Here is a 27,656-nt window from a genome sequence, read left to right as displayed (position 1 = left end):
TAGGTTTGGGTCAAAATTAGGTGTTTACAATATATGATCAAATTTATATTTAAGAAAACTTTTAAAATCTGATACAAAATTTATTTTCAAACATCTATTTGAAGATAAGTTTTTAAAATTAGATTCCAAATTTATGGTCAAATATATATTTTAAGAAATCTTTTTAAAGATTTTATTCAAAATTTATGGTCAAACATATATTTGAAGATAAAATTTTAAGATAGGTTTTCAAAATTTGATTGAAATATATGATTAAATTTATATTTAAGAAAACTTTTAAAATCTGATACAAAATTTATCGTCAAACATACATTTGAAGATAAGTTTTCAAAATCTGATTCCAAATTTATGGTCAAATATGTACTTTAAGAAATCTTTTTAAATATTTTATTCAAAATTATGGCTAAACATATATTTGATAAACTTTTAAGATAGATTTTCAAAATTTAATTCAAAATATATGATCAAATTTATATTTAAGACAACTTTTAAAATTTGATACAAAATTTATCGTCAAACATATATTTGAAGTTAAGTTTTCAAAATCTGATTTCAAATTTATGGTCCAATATGTATTTAAAGAAATCTTTTTAAAGATCTTATTTAAAATTAATGGTCAAACATATATTTGAAGATAAATTTTCAAAATTTGATTCAAAATATATGATCTTAGAATCTGATACAAAATTTATGATCAAACATATATTTGAGGATAAGTTTTCAAAATCTGATTCCAAGTTTATGGTCAAATATGTATTTAAAGATTTTTTTTTTTAAATTTTATCCAAAATTTATGGTCAAACATACATATTTAAGATAGTTTTTTTAAATCTTATTCAAAATATATGATCAAATTTATATTTAAGTGAAATTTTCTTCAAATCAGATCTAAAATTTATAATCAAAAATATATTTGAAGCTAAGTTTTCAAAATTTATAGTTAAACATATATTTGAATATAAAGTTTTGAAATATGATTCAAAATTTTTAGCCAAATACTAGCATAATACCTACCAAATAGTATAATTTTTAGAGGACCTTTGGCTCCGCCCTTACCTACCAAACATCGATTAGTGACCAAAAAAATATTCTATGACCACATCTTGTTATTATTACAAATACCCAAAAGGTAAACTCCAAATATAATTATACATTTAATTTCTACCCAAATATCATTTTGGTAAGTTGGAATTCCTCATTATCACACACTTATAAATAGACAACACAAGTGTTGGAATATTGGACCAAAGATAGAGACTTATGAGAGGGATGTGTCTTTGAATCTCACTCTATTATTCTTTCTTTTCTTACTCTCACCTCCCCCTCTTCCTCTTTGAAAAAAGAAAAAGTAAGTGTCCATTATATTTACACTTCTCTTTTTTCATTATTCATCAAATTAAGCTAATAGAAATGGAGTTTGGGTTGATGATGATGTGGACAATTATATGTATGATTTTTGGGTTGAAATGGTTACTATCAAGTGTAAATATTTGGTATTATGAAAAAATAAAGTTGGGTGGTGACAAGAAGGTGGTAAGGTTATCATTGCCACCAGGTGATTTTGGGTGGCCGTTCATTGGTACTATGTGGTCCTTCCTTAGAGCTTTCAAGTCTAGTAATCCTGATTCATTCATATCTTCCTTTATTTCCAGGTCATTTCTCTTTCTCAATCATCAATTTACGAGTTCGACGGAATTCAAGAACATCATATATTTATGTTACTAATATTTTATATGTTTCGAAAAAGTATTGTTTAATTCTAATTGTGCCAATCGAGTGGTGCACAAACAACAACCAACACTTGAACAACACATTTTTTTCTTCTTTTTTTGACCTATAGATATTCTTGCGATAAATTCAAAAGTATTCTTGCATATAAAACATCACTTAAGAGTGTCAAAGGCAGATCTAAAATTAACAATTTATGAATTCAATCTTTCGAATTTTTAATATTGAATTCGTTATATTTTTAGAATTACGGATTCAAACTTGTTGTTTATGACAAGTTTAATTACTCATAAATTCATGCTTTTTTCACAAGTATTGGTTTTAGATGCATACACCCTTGAAGAGAGCATAAACATAATTACACGACTCTAAACACTTCAACCAACTGATTTACAAAATATATATAAAATGTATAAATTGAGTATACTTATATCAAATATACATATACTGTACATAATCAGTGTATAGATTGTGTATATTTTGACCATGTTGCTAAACTAGTTGATCAAATTTTATATATACGTAACTTTCCCTTTTGTTTTCTTTTGGCTTTTTTTAATAAATTTTGTAAACTGATATATATCATGATTTTGAATTAGTGAATAGTTTTTTTCAAAACTAGCCTAGTGTAATTGGAGCGGTAAAAAAGGTTGTCTTTTTCCTAAGCAAATTAAAGCTAGTGAAACTTGTTTAGCGGTTTCGCTGGTTGTCTCCATTTTCTGTAATTCTAATTGGTAAAAAATAAAATTGTCTGCGTTTGTTGTGTCGATTAGTGAGTGAACAATTAGTCAAGAGAAAAGAAACAAAAGAAAAGAAGAGAAAAGAGGAAAATGAAAAGTATTGCAAGCCTAGTCATCTTTTTCATTTATTCGAGGCAGACAATATTTGTCATTTTATCTGTTATTTTTCTTTGGCCTTACAAGAACAAACGACATTATAATATTCTCTATAATTTTCACTTCTTCCTATCATCAACTTACATTCCCTTTTTTCACATCAAAGTTTGTGGACTTACAGGCGTTTGTCCATAGTTAATGTTTTTCACTTCGTACGTTTTAAATTTGTGAAGTTAAAAAGTTGTGTTGTGATTAGATTTTTGCAAAGAAGAAGTAAGATCATTTTATTTGAAATTTAGGTATGGAACGCTTTTTTGAATTTGAAAAAAGGTGAACAATTCTCATTGTTAAATGGGTCGTAAATTTTACTAGTAGTGAAAAGCAAAGATCTTAGCACTTAAACAAAAAATGTGAGAAGAAAAAGACTAGTTTGATGTTTATATTAGGCTCTTTTTTTGTCAAAATTTCAGCCCATTATATCTTGAATTTCCATCAACAGAACTGTTACTCTTTTCCTTTTATTTTTTTCTCTTGTTTTCTAAAAAAATCAATTCAATTCTATTATTATTATTATTATTATTATTATTATTATTATTATTATTATTATTATGTCGTCATCCAAATAAATTAAATGTGTCCTAATATATGCCTCTTTTAACTTGTCTAGTTTGCTCTTGTTTTAAACTTTGGTATCCAATTTTATTTATTGTTTAGAATGAATATTGTATATTTATTTTTGCCACTCCTGGGGATTGGGGTTGTGGGTGGGGAGGTATTTGGATCTCGAGGAGATAAGAATGCTTCATGTCTCCTCTTTATACATTTCCATGTTTTGTAATAGAACTATTTGACAATATTCGAACGTACGATCTCTGAATAAACTTTTTTCCAGTTGAAAGACACTAAAATCTTATCTTTCAGACAACAATCATACAAGCATAAGTCTAGTCCTTAGTTACTTGGCACTACTTTGCTAGACAATTTGACAAGATAAGAAAGTGCATTTTAGATAGATAGGGAATAAACACCTGCCCCCACTAAGCCATTTTCCATTTGAATTACCTGAAGAATTTTTTTATTTTTTTTTTTAAAAAAAACTTATTTTCTTGAGCTTGGTCAAAAGGAATATGACCATAGATTAAACAAAATGTCCATTGTAATAGTCAAGAGAGAGAAAAGAAATGTATTTTTGTTCTTATAGTTTATTCTAGTGTGTCTTCGGATATAGCTACATGATTCAAAGGGATTCAGAATTTTTTTCGTGAGATATTTTTAAAACTGTACATTTATATACTTTTTACACAACTTTTATACAGGTTTTATACAAATCTTATATATAAATATTCTATACGGAAATTATATAGTTTTGATATAATTTATATAATAACTGTACATTTGCACTTCAAATTAAACTATTTCCTTGAAAATGATCATGGAAATTAAATTCCACTTTCTAGCAATTTTAATTTACTGACTGGTTCTATACCATTTTTACACAACTTTTATACAGGTTTTATACAAATCTTATACATAAATATTCTATACGAAAATTATACAGTTTTGATACATAATTTATATAATAACTGTATTTTTTTTTACACGTATTATACAACAATTATAGAATTTGTATACACTTTCTATATATTGTACATATACATATTTGATAGAACTATACAATTTCTATACATATATCTTATATAGATTCATATTCTATTTAATAATTATATCGTTTTTATATAATTTAATTATAATTTCTAAAGAATAAAAAAAAGCAGAATATTTGATCAATTTAAAAATTTATAGTAAAAAAAAAATTGAAATATTTTTAAAATGGCCGAATTGCCCAAGTTGAATATTGTATCAGTATTGTATATAGACTATATCAGTATCGTATATGGACTACGTGGATCAAACTGATCCAAATTGGGAAAGATTCGGAAATGACCATAAAATGACATTTGTTTAGCCGACTGGACATTATTTGTCCAAATGCGAAACTTGGGCTATAATTGGGCTATTATTTTTTAAAAAGGTCATAGAGTGTCCTTTTCCCTTAATATATTGCAAACAAATGACTAACATCTTATATTAATTAGAATGAATCTTTCTTGTATTAATAATCATATTATAGGTGAAGTTAAATCTGTGTGTCTATTAAAAAACATTACACCAAAACAACTAATATACAACAACAAAAAAACAACTTTAAATTATTATAATACTATTTTTTTTTTTATGTATATTTATATATCTCATGCCTTTTATTTAAGTTTTACTTTACGCCATAAAAAAAGTTATAATGTATAGGTCACATGTTTCAATTTTCAAATGCGACACTCTTAACATATTTTTTAAAATTCATTGTTAAAATTTCTGGTTCCTTAATGATTTTTGTAGTTGTATATTGTAGATTCGGACGTACAGGAATGTACAAGACATTGATGTTTGGTAGTCCAAGTGTGATTGTTACAACACCAGAAGCTTGCAGGAAAGTGTTAACTGATGATGAAGCCTTCAAGCCTGGCTGGCCTACTTCTACTATGGAACTAATTGGTAAAAAATCATTTATTGGTATTTCATATGAAGAACACAAATGGTTAAGGAAAGTAACTGCAGCACCTGTGAATGGTCACGAGGCGTTGTCGATGTACATTAAGTATATTGAAGAAAATGTTGTATCAGCATTAGAGAAATGGGCATCCATGGGGAAAATTGAGTTCCTAACACAGTTGAGAAAGCTAACTTTTCGAATTATTATGTATATTTTTCTTAGTTCTGAAAGTGAACAAGTCATGGATGCCTTTGAAAAGGAATACACAACTTTGAATTACGGTGTTAGAGCTATGGCTATCAACTTGCCAGGATTTGCTTATTATAAAGCACTTCAGGTAAATACCTCTGTCCTTTGTCACATTCTCAAAATTTTCTCTAATTCGTTGAGAGATGCTTTATACAACCAATTATAAATTTTAGGCGCGTAAAAAGCTCGTGGCGATCTTCCAATCAATCGTGGATGATAGGAGGGCGAAGAGGGAAAAAAGAGGACCAGAAGTTAAGAAAGACATGATGGATATTCTACTAGAAGTTGAAGATGAGAATGGAAGAAAATTGAATGATGAGGAAATTATTGATGTTTTGGTAATGTATCTTAATGCTGGCCATGAATCTTCTGGTCATATAACCATGTGGGCTACCTATTTTCTGCAGAAACATCCTGAAGTCTTCAAGAGAGCTAAGGTTACCAAAAGTTTACATTTTTGAAATGTATTTTCAATCTTCAAGTATTCTTTGTTTATTAAGCAAAACATATTTTGGTTTTGAAAAACAGATAGAGCAAGAAGTTATTGTGAAAAATAGGCCATCTGACCAAATAGGTTTGACCCTCAAAGAAATTAGGCAAATGGACTACCTCTCAAAGGTAGATTAGTTGTTACTTCTCTACATTCTTGGAATACCAATTCATTTTCTGTATAGTTATTGATGTGATGATACCATTTCATTGCTCCTTTATAGGTGATTGATGAAACGCTTCGAGTGGTTACCTTCTCCTTTGTAGTCTTCCGGGAAGCGAAAGAAGATGTTATTGTTCAAGGTCAGTTACAGTAACATTTCCTCGTATGTTTCTTTTTCTTAGTAAATGTCAAGGCTAACAAAACTTAACTGACTTGTTTTACAGGTTATACTATACCTAAAGGATGGAAAGTTTTGCTGTGGTTTAGGTCTGTTCATTTAGATCCTGATATCTATAATGATCCACTGGAGTTTAATCCTTCTAGATGGGATGTAAGTTAAACAAACCTTCTGCTTTACCTCAATCCCTTCACAATTTATTGATATAAATTTACTCTGTGCCTGATGATTACACTAGTCAATGAATACATGATACCTGTCTTTGTACATACTTTTATCACGTATACATTTTGGTAAATTGTACACTTTTTACCTCGCTTTTTGGTGCAAATATTGGATGCGGATAAATGTTTTATCCTTCCTCCAAAAAAGAAGAATGTTTAATTTGGTAAAACCATAATGATTTTGTAAATACCTTGTGAAACTTTTAGGGACTTACACCTAAGGCTGGATCATTCCTTCCTTTTGGAGGAGGAAGCAGATTGTGCCCAGGAAATGACCTTGCCAAGCTTGAAATATCTATTTTTCTCCATTATTTTCTTCTTGATTATGAGTGAGTTAAAATCTTCTTCCTTTTTTTTTCTTTCAGTAAATCAAGTTTGATCATTTATATATCTTTTTGGGCTGATTGCTGATCTTTTACTATTTCTTTTGCAGGCTTGAAAGGGATAATCCTTCTTGCCCGTTGCTGTATTTGCCTCATTGTAGGCCCAAAGACAACTGTTTGGGAAAAGTAAGAAAAGTCTCAGCAACTACTACTACTAATGCATAGAGCCCAAAAAGAACAAGAAAACCATAGCTCTCTTTCTCTTTCATTTATATTATTGCTGAATATGGAAATTGCAAGAGCAAGACGTATGCTTGGAATAGTTAGGAACAAAATAAAACAGCAATGCGAAAAAATTCAATCATTTTTTATTTTCCTTCGCATTTCTTGCTCAATAGAATTTTATCATACATTTTAGCAGGAAGATCATATAGGTAGTGTACATGATCTTCCATTTTTATTAAGACTTACCGAATGCAAAAAAAGAGTTGGTTACATTTGTTGCACGAAAAAGATCATGAGTCTTTAATGAACATTTCTTATAACTCCAAATCACATATCTTACAGAAACCTCATATCATATATGACATCTTACTGAATACTGAATTTTCAGCGGGGTCGAACTAAGGCATCCAAAACCCCTTTGTTTTAAAACTACATTGTTTGAAATATATATATATATATATATAGTAAATGTTAAATCTCTTTGACTTCTTTATATATTTTGAATTCTCTTAATAAATTGTGCTCCTCTGTTAATCCTTTGATATCACAGTAGATGTTAAATCTCTTTGATTTCTTTATATATTTTGAATTCTCTTAATAAATTGTGCTCCTCTGCCAATCCTTTGATATCACGATGTCTAGGTTAATACATCAATTCAGCAAATAAATTTGTATCTCCACAGAGGTGTTATTCAAAGCAAACTAGACTTTATCATTCAAGTAAAGTAGCTAGCAATTGTCATAAATGTGCATTAACATTTGCCAATATTGCCAGACATGGTCAGTAGGGTCAAAAACTTACGACAAGGCATTTCTCCCCCGCGAAGTTTCAAATTCCCAGTCCACACTGCTAAAAAAGATGGGTCAAAAACATATTTCAGGGATCCCACTAACTTATAAATTCCCGAATGCAAAACAACAAACCTAATAAAAATGCAACTATATATAGCACGAAAGAGCTGCAATTTAGCATCATCATAGGGTTAAGGGTTAATACCAGGAACGAATACATTATCACAACTCGTCATATCAGCTCCATAAATAGATATTGTACACTCACTCAAAAGTGTCGTCTAGTGGTCAATCAAGTTGGTTGAGAACCACAAAGTCTTAAGTTTAAATTTCGCGGTAAAGACAAAGAGTACTAGGTGATTTCTTAACATTTGTTTAGTGTTGATAGACAGAGTTAAATTGTTAGTGGGAGGTTGCGTGTATCTGTGCAATTAGTCAGGTGCACAAAAGTTGCCCCAACACCACATTCAAATACTGCACATCTGTTGCAATATATACTACTATACAATAGTTGGTGGACAAGAGAACATCAAAACTTTTTCTTTTTTCCCAAATTAGAACTTCTTTGGAGGAAATAGAGTTGTTTGTTTAATGGCTATTGATCTTGGATTTTTGGTGAAGTGTGTCTGTATCACAATCTCTCGTTGGTTAATGTAGTTGAGAAACTAAGGGGTCATTTGATAGTGTGTTTAAAGAAAAATAATGCATGTATTAGACTTATATATGATTAGTAATTTGTTTGCGAGGGTGGCTCAAGGGTGAGGCTATTAAAGCGTTTGCAATAGGCTACCAAAATTTTGTGGTCCTAAAAAATTTAATATGAATGTTATGATTTTAATTTCACTTAAAATAATAATAAAGATCATAAAATATAAAAGGTATAGAATTTAAATTAATAAAAAAAAGAAAGAACTATCTACATTTTATTAAAAATATTTTAGACCCTTTTATCAAAGAGAGAAGTATACATTACCCCCTAAACTTGTCACGTTTTATTCATGGTACACCTGAACTTTGACTTGTCCTAAGTACACCCAAACTTGTTATTTTAGTAAATCGCATGGCCCTTTTTTGCTGACTGGCCACAACATGTAATATATGCGCGGACATGTGGAAAAAAACGCTGATGTGGCTGTCCACGAGGATAAATACTATCCACTTCCCTTATATTTATTCTATATTAAAAAATAATTCACTTTTACCTTTAATTATCCGATTTGTCTCTAAAAAAATTATATTTTTCAGTTTTTCTCTACTCCAAAATAGTGAAAGAAAGAATTTTCGTCGATCAAGTAAGCTATTAGCTAAAAATTTATATATTTTTTTTGTGTTAAAAATATGAAATTATTTTTTTCGGTTAGTGTTTCATAGTAGTTTCTGATTAGTGTTTCGATTAGAATTTTGAGGACACTCACATGCACAAAAACGTTTCTTATTATAATTAATAGAGTAAGACATTGCATTTTAAGTTAGAGGTTACAAAAATCGAATCGATAAAAATATTATTGATTTATCGTTATTGAGTTAACGATTATTTTAATGATTTTGTGAAAAAAAATTATTGGGTCATTGTTTCGATTTTTTATATTGGGTTATTGGGTAAACCGATAACCCAATAAGTTTATATATATATATATATATATATATATATATATATATTACACCCAATAAGTAGGATTTTGGTTGTGACTAAGATTCAGTTTTTTTTCATGTTAGTTACTACTTTTTCTATTTTATGAGTATGTGTTTTAGTTTCTTTAGTATTTGTTTTGTTATTATTTTTTAAAATATCTGCTTCGATATTTAGTACATTTTTTTAGTTACAATAACTCATATGATATATATAATTAAGATTACAAAATTGAAGGAGTTTCATAAAAATGAAAACTAGAGTTTTACATTGAATTAATAAACGGATGATTTTTTTTTAGATTAATAAATAAAATTTTTACAAAATTAATAAACGGATGAAATTTTTATTTCATAAACTAATTAATAAACTAGAGTTTTACAAAATTAATAAACGGATGAATTTTTTTTAGATTAAAAGTAATGGAGGAAGAGGGATAATAAATAGGAAGAGGGATAATTGAGTTTATTGAAAAAACTAAAAGATAATAATTTTTTTTCATTTTTTAATCATTAAAAAAGCTGATTTGGTCAAAAAAAATCACTCCATCACGCGCGTGATGGAGTGTGACTACAAACATTTTGCCACATCAGCAAAAAAGGGTCACACAACGTACTAAAATAACAAGTTCAGGGGTACTTAGGACTATTCAAAGTTCAGGTGTACCATGAATAAAACGTGACAAGTTCAGGGGGTAATCGATACTTCTCTCTTTTATCAAATGTTCATATTAATAAATGAAGTTTTTAATAATAATATTCAAGGCAATGCATTGAAAACATATAACTAACATCTTTTTAACTAAAATTAGTCGTTACTTTTATAAATAAAAATATTACTATGTGAAAAATACTAAATGTCTTCTAAGAGTACTATACTAAAAAAAAAATGGGCAAAATTCAGAAATAGCATACTTAAGAGCCTAATTATTGTTTTTATAGCAACAGTTTCATAATTACATTTTATAGCAACTTATATTTTATATTTTTAAAAAATGTTACTGTAAAAATACATATACAATAAAGTTACAACCCTTAATTAACTGAAATTAGTTGACCTATATATGGTAAAATTACCAATCCAGTAAATTTATAGATTCTTTTTCCATTTAAAACTCACAAAAAATGTGACTTCCGTTATATTTCTCTTCACGTTTAAAATTCAAATTTCAGTTTTTCCCCATTAGCAATTCCATCCGAAAACTCGTTAATCAGCTGCAGGTTTTCTTAGCAATTTGTTCTAATCCAACCCTGTTTTGGAAATTCAACCATTGCTATTGCTGAATCAAGTTGGACTGATTCTTCTTCGAAAATCAACAACAATTGCAAAATGATGCAATAATTTGTTTGAACCAAATTCAATTGTTGATTCTTCTGATTAGTTTGTTTGAATTCAACTGTCAGTTCAAAATTCAACCATTACTACTATTTAAGGTACATAATCATTATTGTTGTTCAGTTTGATTTTCTTTTTAAACCATTACTGATGTGCCTATCGAGTTTTTGTTGTTGTCGTTACTTTGTGTGTGAAAAAATTATAAAAGAAATTCGAGTTAGAAGCATTTCAGCAGTAAAATTGAACATATAGAAACAAAAAATTGGGAATTCAACTTGGTGTTGCAAATTTCAGCTTAAAACTTGTGTGAACTGTAAAAAAGTCAGTATTCAACTATTTTTTTAAGGATCGTTTGTTGTTATTTTGATTGTTTTAATAATTCTACAAATTCTGAAGCTTTATTGTATAATCGTTTATGATCGAATTCTGCTGTTGAATTTGATGATATTCTATGAACACATATGAAAGTATAAATTATCTGCTCCAAATGTATTTTTGATCTGTGTAATGGTCATATTGCATATGTATTTTTTGATATGGTTAATGTTAATACTGCATATGTATTTTTGTGTTGTTGTCAAAATTTTAGACTACAACTATATATTTGGAAATACATTTTGGCCTGGTTTACTTCCGTTTGATTCAGTAATTTCTGTATTTGGTTAAATACTTTTTCAGTATTTGTAATTTAGTTTATACAAATATTATTTAAATGTATTTTTTACAGGTTGATATTGGCTGAGTAACTTTGTTTGCACTTAAAGTTTTAAATTGTGTGTTAAAATAAGTGATATCTGATAAATATGTATATTTTTTTATTTTTTGGTTAAATCAATTGGAGATGGTAAACATACTAGTCCTTGTGAAGCACTCTGGTCGGTGGACGTATGAAAAAAACTAGGAAGAATATGTCACTGATGCTATACTGTTGAGCACATCAGCAAACATTCGTTGAGCTGCACGATGTTTTGGCATCTCACTTAAGTGTGGATTTAACCAGAAAACGTATTCTAGTGGAATATCAAATAAGGGCTAATGTAGGACAGATAGAAATACATAATGATATGGGATTGAAGGTCTATATTTTGCAGAAAAAGGAGCTACAAGACATGAATTGTCATCCTTTTTATGTAAGCATTTTGGAGAAAGTTGTAATGAGCAATTTCGCGAATTCATCTATTTGTGATACTGAAAGAAGAAGTAACTGCAACAACTTGCAAACAGTGATAAATACAACAAATGAAGGAGCTTTGGTGGTTTCTGAAGATGCACAAGCATTAGATGTATTTGAGATGGATACTGTTGAGGTGATTATCTCAGACATGTTGAGGATGACCAGGTTTACTTGACAATTTTTTTTTTAAAGTCGGTCATAAAGGACTATTCAATTAGGGAGAAGTTTCAAACGCGAATTAAAAGGTCAAGTAATAAAACGTACCTACATTGAGGATGACCAGGTTTACTTGACAATTTTTTTTTTAAAGTCGGTCATAAAGGACTATTCAATTAGGGAGAGGTTTCAAACGCGAATTAAAAGGTCAAGTAATAAAACGTACGTACATTCTATATCACTCTAATCTTATTTAATATTAGTTTGGATATGTATTTTAAATGAATTAAATTATGTTGGATGGAGTTACACATTGTTTTGCAAATCAAGAAACTGTGAGTTTTTAATGCGTGCTTTAGGCATTGGAGAAAGTGAAATGTTTAGAATAAGAAGATTCATACCTCAACATACTTGCCCGGTGAAGGACAAGATCTATCCAAAGGTGCATGCTACTAGTATGTTGATAGATGGTATGGTTAAACAGAAATTCAAAAATCACAAACGAAAATACAGTGCGACGGAAATTAGAAATGACATGAAGGAAGATTTTGGTATGGATTTGACATACACTTTATGTTGGAGGGCCAAGGAAAGAGCGTTAGAAGAGTTGAGAGGTAAGCCATCAGCATCTTATGGGAAACTGTCATCATACTTATATGTGCTGAATACTACCTATCCAGATTCACATATAAGAATGAAGAAGATAGATGATAATGCGTTCTTGTATGTATTAATTGCTCTACATGCATTCATTAAAGGATTCGATAATTGTAGACCAGTCGTAGTGGTTGATGCTAGTCATCTGAGAGGAATTTATACTGGGGCATTTGTAACAGCATGTACAACGGACGGAGCAGGTTAGTATCATTTAATAGTAACTACATTATATAAATGGTTGTATTTTTTTTATATTTCTGCAAATAACTTGAAAAATACATATCTCCACTTCATATATACATATCTACATATAATTACATATATTTTCAAAGTTTCCTGAATGAAACATGTAAAAATGTTTATGTTTGATAGTAAGGTGCATGTAGATTTTATTATATGTAATTGATACCATTTCAGGTACATAAAATATACAGTTTTGTTTACCTGTTTTTTTTAATAAATACATATTCAGTTCCTATATGTATTTATATTGGCATGCACAATTTTTTTTTATATATGGAGGCCATATATTTTCTTTAGCATATGATGTTCTTGATTCTGAAAATAATGAATTATGTATATAGGTCATATATTTTCTTTGGCATATGGTGTGCTTGATTCTGAAAATAATACATCCCGAACGTTGTTCTTCTAGAATCTAAAAGAAGCGTACGGGGAAAGACAACACATGTGTGTTGTATCTGATAGGAATCCAAGCATCATAAAGGCTGTTGGTGATGTGTACAAAGATGTTCCACATTATGCATGCATGTGACATCTATGGGGAAATATGAAAAAACTTTATAGAAAGTCACACGATGCATTGTCGGAGATCTTTTATACAATTGGCCAAATCATATTCAAAGTCAGAATTCCACATGTTAATGAAAAAAGTTGAGGCAATTGATATTAGGGTGAAGAAGTATTTGAAATTGGTGGGTTACGAAAAGTGGGCTAGGTCGTATGCAACAGTTCACGGAGGATGGACTTTGACTTCAAACATTGCGGAGTCAATAAATGAAGTGCTTGTATCAGCTAGAGAACTGTCAATTTATGACTTTCTTGGGGAAGTTCGATTACTGTTTGCAAAATGGAATTGCGCAAATATGCAGGAGGCTTCATATACCTTCACAACACTCATTGAAAAGTTTAATAACATACTCAGTGAGAATGAGACTTTGTGTACTTGTATGACGGTATGGCCTTTTAGATTTGTACAAATTATAATTATGAAAACATAAATATGAAAATACTTTCCACTCAGTTGTAAATTAATTAAAATATATACAACATAAACAATATGATCATTTAAAAATATAATATGTATTTTGTATATGTATTTTTTGTATTGAAAATTATTAACACTGCATAAGTATTTGGATGATCTATAAACATGTAATCTGCACATGTATTTTTATTGCATATATTTTTTTTTTTTTTTGAAAAATGCTGGTGTGATTACAACATATCATGGAATATGGAATTCATCTTTTTGTATCATTGTATTTAACTTTTTATGTTTATATCAGGTTGTACCATCCACAGAATATATGTATACGGTACACGACAAACAAAAACACTTCATTGTTTGCATCAAGGAAAAAAATTCTCATGTAATGCATTTCAAATAGATGAGATACCATGTGCACATTCTTGTGCAGTGTTGGAGAAAAAGAATTTTGACAAGGGGCCATACTGTTGTGATTTGTTTAAACCAAAAACTGTTTTGAAGACATATGATATTCCAATCTACCCGTTGCCACACAAAGAAGACTGGTTAATATCAGAGAGCATACTTGGTGAAATAGTGTTGCCTCCAAAATTCAAAAGACCTCCAGGAAGACCTGCAAAGAAGGATCATGGAAAATCAGGTCGGGATATGTTTGGAAACAAGAATATCAACTCATGCGGTGGTTGTGGGGCTAAGGGTCACAATAGGCGTTCTTGTAGAAAATATCGGAAATGATATATTTCTTCTTCTGTATTATTTCATAAAACTTTATTTTTCATTTGTTATAATCATGAACTATTTCAGTTTAGTTAATACATTTATGAATCGTTTGGCAATTGAAAACAGTAATGTCTGATTACTAGAGCTATATATGTTTCAAAATCTGAAAATTTTCAAGCAGCAGTTCATATATATTTTTTACATAATATATATATTTTAGGTTAAAATGTGATAACTTTTATTGAGCCAAACAAGTATATGTTTCCTAATTGTTCAAAGGTTTAAATATATGTGACATATTCTGCAAATATATGTTTGAAGTGCATAATGTTAGTACTGCATATGCACATTTGATGTATAATGCATATGCATTTTTTAGCAAAATATCATCAATGCATATGTATGTTGTAACTTAAATCAAATCTATAACTGCATAACATAGTCAAAATTATCTTTTATTCGAGTTCTCTTGTATAATGATTTCAAATGAACACATAGTAGGTATGTTCCAGTTGTATTTTTGTAATGTTTGATTTTAACACTGTATATGTATTTTTAGTCTGAAAATATTTGATTTATACTGCATATGTATTTTTAAAGCATAATATGAACACTACATATATATTTCTTAACTAAATGTCACAGTAAACGGTATAGCTCCATAAAACTACATGTTATATTTAACAATGTAGGAGGTGGTGAAAAACTTTAACGAACAATAACAACATACTAAAATACATATTAGGAATGGTCCATATGTATTTTTGCAATGCATGATTTTAACACTGCATATGTATTTTTAGGCTAAGTATAATTGATTTATACTAAATATGTATTTTTATGCTAAGTAGATATGTATTTTCAAGCAGCAGTTCATATGTATTTTTTACATATTATATATATTTTAGGTTAAAATGTGGTAACTTTTATTGAGCCAAACAAGTATATTTTTCCTAATTGTTCAGAGGTTTGAATATATGTGACATATTCTGCAAATATATGTATGAAGTGCATGAATATATGTGACATATTCTGCAAATATATGTATGAAGTGCATAGTGTTAGTACTGCATATGTATTTATATGCTAAAAATACATTTGATGTATAATACATATGTATTTTATAGCAAAATATCATCAATGCATATGTATTTTGTAACTAAAATCAAATCTATAACTGCATAATATAGTCAAAATTATCTTTTATTCGAGTTCTCTTGTATAATGATTTTAAATTAACACATAGTAGGTATATTTCAGTTGTATTTTTGTAATGTTTCATTTTAACACTGCATATGTATTTTTAGTCTGAAAACATTTGGTTTAGACTGCATATGTATTTTTAAAGCATAATTGAACACTACATATGTATTTCTTAACTAAATGTCACAGTAAACGGTATAGCTTCATAAAACTACATGTTATATTTAACAATGTAGGAAGGTGGTGAAAAACTTTAAAGAACAATAACAACATACTAAAATACATATTAGGAATGGTCCATATGTATTTTTGCAATGCATGATTTTAACATTGCATATGTATTATTAGGCTAAATATAATTGATTTATACTAAATATGTATTTTTATGCTAAGTAAATATGTATTTTCAAGCAGCATTTCATATGTATTTTTTACATATTATATATATTTTAGGTTAAAATGTGGTAACTTTTATTGATCCAAACAAGTATATGTTTCCTAATTGTTCAGAGGTTTGAATATATGTGACATATTCTGCAAATATATGTTTGAAGTGCATAATGTTAGTACTGCATATGCACATTTGATGTATAATGCATATGCATTTTTTAGCAAAATATCATCAATGCATATGTATTTTGTAACTTAAATCAAATCTATAACTGCATAACATAGCCAAAATTATCTTTTATTCGAGTTCTCTTATATAATGATTTTAAATGAACACATAGTAGATATGTTCCAGTTGTATTTTTGTAATGTTTGATTTTAACAGTGCATATGTATTTTTAGTCTGAAAACATTTTGTTTATACTGCATATGTATTTTTAAAGCATAATATGAACACTACATATGTATTTTTTTTTAACTAAATGTCACAGTAAAAGGTATAGCTTCATAAAACTACATGTTATATTTAACAATGTAGGAAGGTGGTGAAAAACCTTAAAGAACAACAACAACATACTAAAATACATATTAGGAATGGTCCATATGTATTTTTGCAATGCATGATTTTAACTCTGCATATGTAGTTTTAGGCTAAATATAATTGATTTATACTAAATATGTATTTTTATGCTAAGTAAATATGTATTTTCAAGCAGCAGTTCATATGTATTTTTTACATATTATATGTATTTTAGGTTAAAATCTGGTAACTTTTATTGAGCCAAACATGTATAAGTTTCCTAATTGTTCAGAGGTTTAAATATATGTGAAATATTCTGCAAATATATGTTTGAAGTGCATATGTATTTTTAAAGCATAATATGAACACTACATATGTATTTTTACTGCATATGTATTTTTATATCATAATATGAACACTACATATGTATTTTTTTAACTAAATGTCACAGTAAAAGGTGTAGCTCCATAAAACTACATGTTATATTTAACAATGTAGGAAGGTGGTGAAAAATTTTGAAGAACAACAACAACATACTAAAATACATATTAGGAATGGTTCATATGTATTTTTGCAATGCGTGATTTTAACACTGCCTATGTATTTTTAGACTAAATACAATTGATTTATACTAAAAATATATTGTTATGCATAGTATGAAAATTACATATATATTTTTTTACCTAAATCTCCTAGTACAAGGTAGAACTCCATAAAATAAATAAAATAAACTTTAATTCAATTCAAAATTATTCCCACATCAAAACTGAATTAATTTCATTCAGTCTGAAAATAAGTACTATTATAACCTACAAATAGAGCCAATTCAAAACATAAAAATTAGTCTGTAGAATCAAAACCTACATCCATAAATCAGTTTCAAATCTACAACCAGTTTCACAAGTAAAAAATTCATCAACCATCATACATCAAAAACTTCAGTAACACTAGTTATTCTACTTTACCTTGCAGGCCTCAAGGGTGCTTCGAGATCACTAATTGCATTTGCTTCTTTTTTTCGAATCCCATAGTCCCACAAAAGTGCGGCATATCTTGTACGGAGTGCGTTGGGGTCAAACTCAGTCGGAATAACTTTGTGACCGTAAGAAAGGCACTCTGCATACATAACCATAAAGACACCACAATCCTTACAAATAAAAAAAAAATTTTGATGAAATAGTGAAATATATTTTGTACAAACATATAATTTTGGTATATGTAAATTCAAAACTTACAAGCTTCCACTCTGCTGTTGAGGCAAATCATCCTCAAATAAAACATCAAACATATCTGAGGAGTCTTTTTCTTTGTATCTTGGATGGTTTTGAAGATCAATTCCTTTCTTAACATAGAAATCACAACCTTGAAGACACAATGAAATAATCTTTGCTATTTTCTCGATCTCAGCAAGAACAACAACATAATGACCACTGGATTCATATGAGTCATACAAGAATATACACCTCTCTGAAAATGATAAAACTACGAGAATCCAGTGATGCTTTTCCTTTATATTGATCAGAATAAAAATGTCTTCCACTGTATGCCATGGCACTGCAGCATGTATTCGAAATCCATTGATGTATTCGTTAAGATGGTGTTGCTGTCCTCTAGCATTAATGTTTTGATGATACATATAATAAATATCCATCAAATATCTAATTACATTCATAAAGTTGCAGTTAACTGTACTGTATTTGTACGATTTGTTTGGCTCATTTTTGTACGAACTGTGCGGCCCGTACTTTGACTTCTTCCTCAAGTAGTAAAAGCAGACATCAATATGCTGCATTAGTAAATACCACAAAATTTAGAACATTCAAACAAATTATATACTAAATATTAAAGTGTATGTAAGTAAATAATACGTATGCTTTTTTAATATTAATGTTGAAGATCAGTTACTTCAAGACTATGTTATCTAATAGTATATGCAACAGTATGTGATGTACTATACTATATCATATTTATATTTCTGAAGTATATATGTATTTTAAACACATATATGTTAAACCATATGTATTTCAATATAACCTAATATGTATTTTTAAGTAGTGCTTCAGCCGCAATGGAATAAATTTCAAAATAATATACTAACCGAGTCTGTCCATGTATGATCTGCAAATCCCATGGTATAGAATCAATTTTTGTCTTCAACAATATCAACACCAAAATGCATCATTGGAATGTCTGATTTTCCCTTCCTGTAATGTTCTACTTTTCCTTTCCTAGGTATTGTAATGAGAAGGTAAATCAGGAAAACATAATTGATACAAAAAAATAATCTGAATCAAGTCAAAAGAATAACCTCTTGGCAGTAGCTTTTAATATATTGACAGAAATCCATTCCATGAAGTTCTTGACAATCTTTGTATCTATTATTCCATCAATCGGGTGATATAAAAATAGATGTTTCTGGGGGAATATGCGTATTAGCCCTGCTGAGCTCCTTTTATAATTACAGATTACAAAAATTTAATTAATACAAATGTATTTTCAAGACATATTACATTAAAATTATATCTATCTTATTGTACTTACCAGCTGTTGAACCAAATTTTTCGGTGTATGACGATTCCTTGAATTTTGATGGTCGCCTAATCCTTAACTTTGGTCTAGGAGTTTTAACTTCACGATTATCGAATGGATGAATCATGATGCTTTTTTGATTGTACACATTCAAGCTAAGTAGAAACTCATCCGGGATTGTGTTTTGTGAATCATGCCACAATTGTTCAACCCTCTGTTCATCATTGTTTACTTCTTGTGTATTAGGAGGTGTCCTAACTTGCTCCTCTTTATCAAGTTCGACCTCTGAATGCACCAGTGACTTTGAACTTAAATCAGTGATCCCTCTGTTCATCTAACAAAAAAATTTAAAAAAAATGTTACTTTTTTTCTATCAAAACAAACCTAAACAAACTCAAAATATATTATAGACAGATACATAGTTGAGCCTGATCTTCAATGACGGTGTCAGAATTTTTTGCATTCAAAATTTCATGATGAGATTCTTCTTGACGGTTTGCCGATGGATGTATGATGATGCTTTGTCTTCGATAGGCATTTAGGCTCGGTAACATCTCATCATAGATTGTGAATTGAGAATCAGACAAAATTATTTCCTCAATTTTCTCATCGCTGGTCTAAAAAAAATAAAAAAAAAATTAATTGTCCTTTGGATTATTATATCACATGAATAAAAAGTTAACATCACTATACATACTCGACAATCATGTTGAACAACCTTGTCAGTCTGTAAGTAATCCAAAGTTATACTTCGGAGAAGCTCGTCAGGGATTAATTGTTGAGAATCAATTTCAACATTCGTTTTTCCAGAATGCAAATCAGTGCACCCCTTGAAAACAAGTAAAAAAAATTAAAAACTACATCAAACAAACATGTTCTTGTATTTGTTTATATATGTGAATTCAATATATATAAAACATAATTATTTACCTTTGTACCAAGCAAACTTGCCTTCAATTCCCGATCAACCTCCGAACTTAATCGCTGTGGTAATTTTTTGGTACCAACATAAGTCATATTCTGGAGGTCAGGATCTTTATCTGGATGTTGTTGCTACAAATACATATACAAATTCAAATACCCTATTAATACTTGAATCAAACATAATATATTTTTTTTTATGAAAATGAATATATATATATATATATATATATATACAAACACACTAAAAATACATATTGATATATAACATCAAACTGAAAAATACATATCAAAGAACATAACAAAAAACCCACTATCAGTGTTAAAAAATACATATGAATAAAACTAAAAATACATATGCACTGTATAGAACATTATAAAAATACATATTGATATATAACATCAAACTCAAAAATACATATTCATGAACAAAAATAAAAACACACTCTGTTACAGGTTATAATGTTTATAATCAACCAAATAATATATATTATTATGTGAGCATCCTCAAATGTATTTTGAATATAAACTATAAAAGTACTAGTAAATATGTATTTGGAACTTTAATATTTACCTTTGTACCATCTGAAATATTATCTGAAGATTGAACAACATTAGGACTGAAATGTTGTCCAGAATGTTGTAACCCTCCCTCATCAACATTTGGTTTATCAGCTTCCATATCTACAACCTGCTCCTTAAAAAATTTTGTACAATAACATAACAAGTTATTTTACAAATATGTTGTATTTGAATAAGGAAGTCCAATAAGTATACATATTCAAACCAACTAAGTTTTTCAAAGAAAAAATTTACCTTACTTTGAGCAAATGTTTTCTTCATCTTTTTGAGTTTTTATCTCATTAGACCACAAATTCCTTTAAACTCGCGAAGAACCTGTTTTGATACAAAATCAATAAACAAATTTTTTTCCATGTAAAATAAATATTTTCAAGAAAAAAAAATTACCTCATCGCAGAATGCATCAAAATCTTTCTTAGAAATAAAGGCTTCTTTCTCAACATGATTCTGAGGCTTTGACACGGCTACTTCCTCTACATAACTATCTGGCTTTGAATGTACCTGAGGAAAATTAACCCGAGCTGTTTGCTTTCCTTTCTTCATTTTTGAAGAAGATGCCTGTCGTGTTGGAATTGGCTTGAAAATTGGTGTCTTCGTTCCAACAGACTTTGCAGCACGAGGAGCTGGTGTCCTCATTTGGGTATGCTGGTCAACAATATTTACTTATTTTTTCCTTAAAGGTTTCTTCGCTGCTGGTGTTGATGAATCAACCTTCTATTTCTTCTTTGAATGTTCGTTGATCTTTCTTGGTGGTGGATCCTGGAAGTCGTCATCAAAATCAACAGAACATTTATGTTAGATTGCATCCTTTTGTGGTATTTGCAATTTTACCAACTTCTTTTTCGTTGGCTCTATGTTCTTAAAGACAACCTAGAATTATAGGTAAATAATATATGTTAAAGAATCAGTTAAACAATTGTAAATAAAAATGTATATATGTATGTTGTAAAATACATATTAATACATATGTATTTAGTAACAACAAACCTTGTCATTGTCCTTGAACATAACATTCATCAAAAAGCTCAAAGCGTGGATGAGGTGCAATTGTCTTCCACTTTAATAATCGGGGAATCCGATTATCAACCTTTGATTCACTTCGGTGGTACAGATGAACAACACTCATAAAGCCACTCTTGGATTGCCAGTGGCATTCCCTAAATCAAATAAAATTGACCACCAGCTTTCAACCGGTTGGTCAAACTTTTGGCCAGTTCTTCAAAAGATAAAGAACCCCATGGAAAATCTTTATATCTTCCACTATCAACCAAATCGAAATGAAGATGGGGTATAACCACAGTTTCTACATTAGATAAAATAAATGAATGCAGGAAATACAGGATTGTAAATTTCTCAGCATCTTCGTCGTTGTTCTCCCCCCATACTTTCTCCATGAATGCTAGAAATAGTTGCCTTTTCTGTATAATTTCTACCCCATTAAAATACTTGTCAACCAGCCTATTTGGTACACCCTCATCAAAAGTAAAGTCATACCTATTCAACATACAATTCAATCCAGTTATGATAGCAAATTCCTTGGGAGTAAAATTAAGAAAGGTGCCATTAGCACAAATCAGAATTCCAGAAGAAGAACTACCCTTCACCTCAAGCGTCATAATACATCTGCACAACTGTGCTTGCACTACATATTGCTGCTTTTTCATAAAATAATCAAAACTGTTATTGTTGCAAAAGTTTTTAAACTGTTCCTTGGTTAAAATTGTGCGTATGCTTCCATAAATATCTTTGTCACTGTACGAGCACATGTGTGGTGCAAATCTTGAAAGTTTTTTGACAATAAATATTTCATCCCGCATCTCCTACACAAAGTAAAACAACCACTTCTTAATCTGTAACAAAAAATTCAAGCAGACAAAAAAAATATAACATGCATATGTATTTGATATGATTAAAATGCATATGTATTGTGATCATATCAAAACTGCTACTAAAAGTTAAAAAAATACATATCACATTTACTAAAAATACATATAGCCAATACAGTTTTAGGGTATTTAAATTAATATTAACATGTATATGTATTTTGACCATATAAAACCACAACCAACATTGAAAAATACAAATTAAGTATGTATTTCATAATATTAAAATACATATGTATTGTGATCATATCAAAACTGCAACCAACAATTAAAAATACATATCACATATACTAAAAATACATATAGCCAATAGAGTTTTTGGGTATTTAAACTAATATTAACATGCATATGTATTTTGATCATATAAAACCACAACCAACATTGAAAAATACAAATCAAGTATGCTAAAAACACATATAGCCAATATAGTTTTCATGAGTAGCTAAACTATGATACTAAAGCAGTCGAAAAATATATATCACAAGCATATATATTTATATCATATCAAAACTGCAACCAATACTTAAAAATACATATCAACTATACTAAAAATACATATAGCCAAATACTATTTACAAGTAGTTAATTCAACACCATTCAACAATATATTTTCACAATTACGCTATCATCTTCACAAATTAGCTTATACTCCCTAAATTTCATCATAATAGAAAATACATATTAACTAGTTGAACACAATACTTAACAGTAAAAAAAAAATACATTTACAAATAAAAAAATACCTCTTCCTCACTTCTTCAGATTCATCAGCATAAGATTTGTCAACATCGTCTTCAATTTCTATAGATTTCCTTTTCTTGTCGTAGCTTTTTTTATTTTTTTTCTCCTTTGGAGAATGAGTTTTATTCAATGCTTTTTTTTAAAAAAATTTTGGTCATCTTCACTTCGTCGTTGCGAAACTTCGACAAAATCTCCTTCGATCTCCCAGATTTGTTCAACTGTAAAGGATTTGAAACAACTCTAACTAAATCTTCTTGAGTTAACCCAAGACTAAATGATGGTGCATCAGACAGTAAATTCATATTACCTGTAACACTGATTGTAGGTGTTTTTGCTATGTGTTCATCCATTAAAACACAAAACCCTTAAACTCTGATTTTCAGATGAACTAAAGTAGAACAAAAAAAAATTAAACCGCTAACATCCAATTAATAGTTGCCTGAAATAGGCGAACGAAATCCTTTCACAGATCTTGGAGGAATCGTTCAAAGGGTGGGATTAATGGTTAATGGCGAAAAAAAAAGAAAGTAAAAATTTAAAAATAAGGAAAGATAATGAAGAATGAGTGGGAGATTTTATCACAGTAAAAATAATTAGGCGGCAAAAAAGTAGGGGACCACTTAAAATAATGCTATAAATGCTACATAATATAATTATGAAAAAGTATTGCTATTTTTTGTAATTTAGTACTTAGGTATGATATGTCCTGTATTTTTTTCCAAAATAATAGTATGTAAAAAATTAAAAATAACTTTAAATTATTAATGTTATTTTTATTATGTGCATATATTTAAGGCCATAACAACTTGGCCGGGATTTGCTTATTATAAAGCACTGCAACTAAATACTCCTGCCCTTTATCACATTCTCAAAATTGTCACCTAAATGAAAAATATTTGGGCATAAAAATCATCTCTAATTGGTTGAAAGATGATTTATATATGCAATTTTTATGAGAGAGTTAAAAAAAAGTGTATAAATTTCAGGCACATAAAAGACTTGTTGCGATCATCTATTCGATCATGGATGACTTGAAGGAGAAGAGGAAAAAAAAAGAGTAACAAAAGTTAAGAAATGTTTTACTAGAAGTTGAACATGAGAATGAGAATAGAAGAAAATTGAATGACGAGGAGATTATTGATGTTTTGGTAATGTATCTTAATGTTGGTCATGAATGTTCTGTTCATATAACCATGTGGGTTACCTATTTTCTGCAGAAACATCCTGAAATCTTTAAAAAAGCTAAGGTAGCCAACAATAGCATTTTTGAAATGTATATTTCCAGTCTCAGTATCAGTCTCTGTAAAAGAACTCAGATAGTTCTTCAGAATTCAGGACTGTCAGATATAGCTAACTCAAATACAGCACAGCACTCAGCTAGTTCCATCAGATTCAAGACTGTCAGATACAGTCACTCATGTTATTAGTTATCATAATTTAGTCATTAGTCATGTTAGTCATCAGCATACTAATGTTATCATAATTTTAGATATAGTTACTCTATATGCATGCATGTATTCTCACGTTTATACTAGACAGTTAGCCAGTATTGTTCATGCATATGAACCCCATGCATTCAGCCTACCTCACATGCATACCAGTATATTCAAATTACTGACACATTTGTGCTATGGTGTCTTATACCATAGGTTCAGAGACACAAACTCCAGAGCATTAGTAGATTCCAGCTAGCAGCAGTCAAAGTTAGCAGTGAGTCCTCATCCTTCGAGGACTTTATTATTTCTCTATTATCTCATTAATTAGTTTATTAGTTAGAGTTAGTAGGGGATATGTCCCATCAACTCCTTACTCAAACAGTTCAGTCAGTTAGAGGCTTTCCATACTATTATGTTCAGACAGTTATTTCAGTTGTTTTTGGTATTTCATACCCCATTTAGATGTTATGTTTTACTTCAGTTATATGAACCTTATGTCCTTTCAGTTCATATTTCTACATTATTCAGTATATTATGCAGTATACAGGTACAAATATCAGTCATGGGTTTCCTTGTGGTCTTTCGGGGTCATGAGCACCGTGTAGTGTTTCGGGTACCAGATTTGGGGTGTTATAAACTTGGTATCAGAGCCTAAGGTTCAATAGAGTCCTCGGAAGTTTGAAAGTAGCATCTAGTATTGTTTATATGTGGGAGTCTATAAAATGTTTTAGGAACAGTTTTCCTTCTTTTAGTATTCATGTCGTGCCAGTGAGCATAATCTCAATCTAATCTCTCAGTCTAATCCATTTTTTCTCCTTATTTCATAACATGCCTCCCAAGAGAAGAACCCAGCCTGTCCAAGAAGACCCCTTGGACGAACATGTTTCTTATGCGGAGTTCAGGGCCACATTTGCTACTCTTGCTCAATCAGTTACTGCTCAGAAAGAACGACCATCTGTCGTTCTAGCCAATCTAGTGGCCAATTCTATTATAGCCAGGATTCGGGACTTCACCCGAATGAATCCTCCATCCTTTCTTGGGTCTAAGACAGGCAAAAACCCTCAGGAATTCCTATATCAGGTACAGAAGGTTACAGACATAATGGGGGTTACTCCTAGTGAGAGTGCTGAGTTAGCTGTGTATTAGTTGGAGGATATTGATCACACTTGGTTCAAGCAGTAAAAGTCAAAGAGGGCAGATGATACAGGGCCAGTTGAGTGGGAGGAGTTTGCTTCTATTTTCCTTGATAGATTCTTTCCTCTAGAGCTTAGAGCAGTTAAGTTGATAGAATTCATCAACCTCAGGTAGGGCAATATGACAGTGAAAGAGTATTCTCTTAAGTTTACTCAATTATCTAGATATGCCCTTCATGTGGTTGTAGATAGCAGGGAAAAGATGAGTAAGTTTGTTTCAGGGGTGAATGATAGTGTGGTTAATGAGTGTAGATCCGCCATGCTGAATAGTAACATGACTTTATCTAGGCTCATAACTCATGCTCAACAGATAGAGAATCAGAAGATTAAGATGAGGGAGGAACAGAATAAGAGAGAGAAGACTGGTAGTTTCAATTTTGCTCAGCCTAAGTCAGAAGGACAAAATCGTTCTCAGTTTTGTCCTAAGTCATCAGTTCAAACTCCTTCTTCAGCCAGTGCTCCAGTTCCTAAGTTCAGAGAAGGTAACAAAGATAGAGCGCCAGGATCTAAGTCCCAGGGCAGTGTAAGCAGTGCCTGCACCTAGCCTCTTTGCCAGACTAGTGGGAAACACCATTAGGGTATTTGTAAAGCTGGTAGTGGTATTTTTTTCGAATGTGACAAGCCAGGACATAGAGTCAGAGTCTATCCACAGCCAGGTCCTCAGGGTCAATAGAATCGCTCCTCAGCTCAGTTCGATCGCCCAAATCAACAAGGGACCACTTCTAGTGCTACTAGTGGGCAACACCCAAATCGTCTCTATGCTCTTCAGTCTTGATAGGATCAGGAAAATTCTCCTGATGTAGTTACTGGTATGTTACAGATATTTCATGTGCACATTTACGCTTTGCTAGATCTAGGTGCTTCTTTGTGTTTTGTTACTCCCTATATAGCAGGCAATTTCAGGATCTGTCCTGAAATTCTAGCAGAGCCCTTTTCAGTCTCTACCCCAGTGGGTAAAACCATCATAGCCTGGTGGAGATGACTGATTTTGATGCCATTTTCGGCATGTATTGGCTTCATTCCTGATATGCCACAGTCGACTACAAAAATAAAATAGTCCAATTCTAGTTTCCAAATGAACCCATCCTAGAGTGGAAAGGTAGTGTATCCGCTTTCAGAGGGCAGCTTGTTTCCTACCTTCAGGCATGGAAAATGATATCTAAAGGATGTATCTATCATCTTATTTGAGTTAAAGACACTAGTTCCAAAACTCCCAGTCTTGAATCAGTCCCAGTCATGAACGAATATTCAGATGTCTTTCCCAAAGATCTTCCAGGAATTCCTTCTGAAAGAAAAATAGACTTCGACATTGATCTTCTTTCGGATACTCAACCTATCTTTATTCCGCCATACAGATTGGCAACAGCAGAAATCAAGGAACTGAAGGAGAAGTTGAAAGATCTCTTAGATAAGGGATTCATCAGACCTAGTATGTCCCCATGGGGCGCACCAGTATTATTTATGTTTAAGAAAGATAGTTCTCTCAGAATGTGTATAGACTACCGTCAACTTAATAAGGTCACGCTCAAGAACAAGTCTATTCTTCCCAGAATCGATGACTTGTTTGACCAACTTCAGGGTGCTAGTTATTTCTCTA

General features: G+C 30.2%; 1 protein-coding gene across 2 annotated transcripts; it reads left to right on the top strand.

Moving 5' to 3' along the window:
- The first annotated feature begins 1,236 nt into the window (after nt 1-1,236).
- Nucleotides 1,237-7,254, top strand: LOC107844151 (ent-kaurenoic acid oxidase 1). Of its 2 annotated transcripts, XM_016688636.2 has the most exons (8): nt 1,237-1,652; nt 4,975-5,452; nt 5,538-5,801; nt 5,893-5,982; nt 6,078-6,156; nt 6,241-6,347; nt 6,626-6,747; nt 6,852-7,254. In XM_016688636.2, exons 1-8 carry the CDS (start codon nt 1,411-1,413, stop codon nt 6,964-6,966), a joined length of 1,497 nt encoding a protein of 498 aa, XP_016544122.2. In that variant the 5' UTR covers nt 1,237-1,410; the 3' UTR covers nt 6,967-7,254. The 2 variants fall into 2 exon arrangements, with proteins under 2 accessions (XP_016544122.2, XP_016544127.2); XM_016688641.2 differs by lacking the exon at nt 6,626-6,747 and having other exon boundaries at nt 1,241-1,652.
- Nucleotides 7,255-27,656: the final 20,402 nt, after the last annotated feature.

Source organism: Capsicum annuum, chromosome 1, assembly GCF_002878395.1.
Source record: "Capsicum annuum cultivar UCD-10X-F1 chromosome 1, UCD10Xv1.1, whole genome shotgun sequence".
Taxonomy (NCBI): Eukaryota; Viridiplantae; Streptophyta; class Magnoliopsida; order Solanales; family Solanaceae; genus Capsicum; species Capsicum annuum.
This window is presented reverse-complemented; position numbering and strand designations above follow the sequence as displayed.

What these genes read in the sequence shown, in the direction of transcription:
- LOC107844151 (XM_016688636.2), top strand. Translation starts at nt 1,411, where the DNA reads ATGGAGTTTGGGTTGATGATGATGTGGACAATTATATGTATGATTTTT. An exon ending in AAGTCTTCAAGAGAGCTAAG is followed by an intron (nt 5,802 to 5,892) that starts GTTACCAAAAGT and finishes TTTGAAAAACAG; the next exon opens with ATAGAGCAAGAAGTTATTGT. An exon ending in AAATGGACTACCTCTCAAAG is followed by an intron (nt 5,983 to 6,077) that starts GTAGATTAGTTG and finishes GCTCCTTTATAG; the next exon opens with GTGATTGATGAAACGCTTCG.